Source organism: Tarenaya hassleriana, unplaced genomic scaffold (assembly GCF_000463585.1).
Source record: "Tarenaya hassleriana unplaced genomic scaffold, ASM46358v1 Cleome106, whole genome shotgun sequence".
Classification (NCBI taxonomy): Eukaryota; Viridiplantae; Streptophyta; class Magnoliopsida; order Brassicales; family Cleomaceae; genus Tarenaya; species Tarenaya hassleriana.
Genome location: NW_010960850.1, coordinates 301,523 through 304,130, shown reverse-complemented (window position 1 = coordinate 304,130; position 2,608 = coordinate 301,523). Strand labels below are relative to the sequence as shown.

General features: G+C 45.0%; 1 protein-coding gene across 1 annotated transcript; it reads left to right on the top strand.

Moving 5' to 3' along the window:
- The first annotated feature begins 980 nt into the window (after positions 1 to 980).
- LOC104805010 lies at positions 981 to 2,607 on the top strand. The gene is made up of 3 exons (XM_010529405.1): positions 981 to 1,306; positions 1,388 to 1,946; positions 2,008 to 2,607. The coding sequence occupies exons 1-3, from the start codon at positions 981 to 983 to the stop codon at positions 2,605 to 2,607; spliced, it is 1,485 nt and encodes a 494-aa protein (XP_010527707.1).
- Position 2,608: the final 1 nt, after the last annotated feature.

The following is a 2,608-nucleotide window of genomic DNA, read 5'->3' as shown; positions in this document are numbered from 1 at the left end:
TTATTTTTCTTGGATTTAGATTTGGATTTGGGTTTAACTCCTTTGCTTAATTTTGTCCCTGTGTTAGACCCTAGCTACTACACACGATCCGTACACTTGCGGTTAATTGTTGAGTATAGGAATATTATTACTTGATAGATTTCTACACCTAGATTTACGACATCAAGTTTTTGGCGCCGTTGCCGGGGACATTTTAAGCAACAGGATTAGATCTTGTCTAGTCTGGATCTTTTTGTTTTTTTTTTCTTTTCCTTAAGCGATTTCTCACGTTTTCTTTGTTTGTCTGTTGTTTTTCATCTGTGTGCAGGGTTCACTAGTGCATGACCAAGAGTTCTGGGATATCAGACCTAGTACCTCTTGATCCTGAAATTGAAAGAACCATCACACGCCTCCGACGACAGCAAAGACAGATGGAGAACAACCGAGATTTTGCACTTCCTGATGGTGTCGAAGGCAATGCTGACTCAACCTTTGCCCAGTACAACACGCCTAAGCACACTGAGCTTTTGGCTGGTATTTGATTACCGGCCATCGACATGTCTAGTTTCGAGCTGAACCCGTCTACTATTCAGATGTTGGGCAACAATGCTTTCCGGGGTAGGCCGAACGAAGATCCGAATGCACATTTAACTCGCTTTAAGATGATGTGTCGTTCTGTCAAGAGAGACAACAGGGTGACAGAGGATACACTTCGCTTAAATGCTTTCCCCTGGACTCTCCTAGATGCTGCTTTGGAATGGTGTTATGATTTGATACCTGATTCCATCCACACATGGAAACAATTGGAAGTGCAGTTTATGTCAAAAAAATTTCCAGCTCACCGCACTCAAGCCGCTCTTTCTGGCATTCATTCATTCAAGCAGGATCATGGGGAAAGTCTTTATGACGCTTGGAAGAGGTATAAGGGATATCAAAAGTCTTGCCCTCATCACGGGCTAGATAAAAACTACCTGATCAACACCTTCTTCCAAGGACTCACGATGGATACCAAGACCTTGATCCGGGCATCTTGCGGTGGGAGCATCCAGAACAAGTCATTCGCTGAGCTAGAAGAACATATTGAGATGATGGCCCAAGAAGAAGACGCTCCGAATGAGTACTCTAGAGAATTGCCAAGGAAAGGCAATGATCAAACCATACAGATGGTTCTCGAACAATTGGTTGTCCTCAATGCTAAGCTCAAAGATTCCACTCGATCCTCTAGGACCGAACATTCGACGCCAACACAAGAGGAGCTCGGTATGTATGCACTAGATGAGAGAATCGAAGGTGTGAACTATGTGGCCAACAACCCCTACTCGAACTCGTACAATCCGGGGTGGAAAACTCATCCCAATCTCTCATACAAGTCAAACAGTGTTTAGAATCCCGCGTCGAACAACTTCAGAGTATCCGACAACTCGAACCAAAGGATTCCTCCCGGCTTTGCTTTTCAATCAAGGGGTCCTAATCAGACATCCAACTACAGAGCTCCGGGACAATCCTACAACAATGTTGCATCTCCAGGTAATCTCGAATCTAACCCTGATACGTATGGTCTCCTTATACAGTTTTTGCAGAGTCAAGAGAAGATGAATCAGGAATTTCGAGCTCAGTTCGCAAGCATCGAGGCTCACTTCAAGAACATAGACAACCAGATTGCTCAGCTAGCATCAGCCATTCAAAGACCATCTGGGTCTCTTCCAGGTAACTCTGAGACTAACCCTCGTGCGCATGTCAACGCTATTACCTTAAGAAGTGGTAAGCAGGTAGATTCTGGAGATCCACCGATGGTTGAGCAAGGCGATAGCTCGAGAACCACAGTTTTAGACACTACTGATGATATACCTGAGCTAGCTTACGTGCCTCCTCCTCCTAGACCACCACCAGTACCGTTTCCATCTCGCCTGAGGAAGCACAATGAAGACAGCCAATTCGCAGCACAACGAAGACAGCCAATTCGCGAAGTTCGTTGAGATGCTGAAGAAACTCGAGGTAACCATGCCATTCACTGACGCTATTTTGCAGATTCCATCGTACACGAAGTATCTCAAGGACATTCTGACCAAGAAGAGGATCGCTGAGAAAGAAACTGTGGCGCTTACTGTCGAATGCAGTGCTTTGATCCAACACGACCTCCCGCTTAAGCGGTCTGATCCAGGTAGCTTTTCAATCCCTTGTAAATTGGGTAATGTTTCCATCGATCGTGCACTCTGTGATTTAGGAGCTGGCGTCAGTCTTCTTCTGACTCTCCAACTTGACGATCGTTCTGTCAAATACCCCATTGGGATACTCGAGGATGTGCCACTGAAAGTCAGAAACTTCTATATCCCGGTTGATTTCGTGGTTCTCGACATGGACGAAGACTCTAAGGTACCTATCATCCTTGGTCGTCCATTCCTTAACACTGCAGATGTTGTTATCCATGTTAGAGCAGGTAGACTAACAATGAAGAGTGGAGATGAGACGGTGGAGTTCACTTTGGACAAAAATCTCAAACAACTGTCATCAACAGAATCTGCTTGCTTCATAAACACACTCGACAATTCAGCTCAGAAGTATGAACCGATCGTTTTGGGCCAGGAAACCGATCGGTTTGAGCATGATCTCAAAGCGAAAATTCTATAGA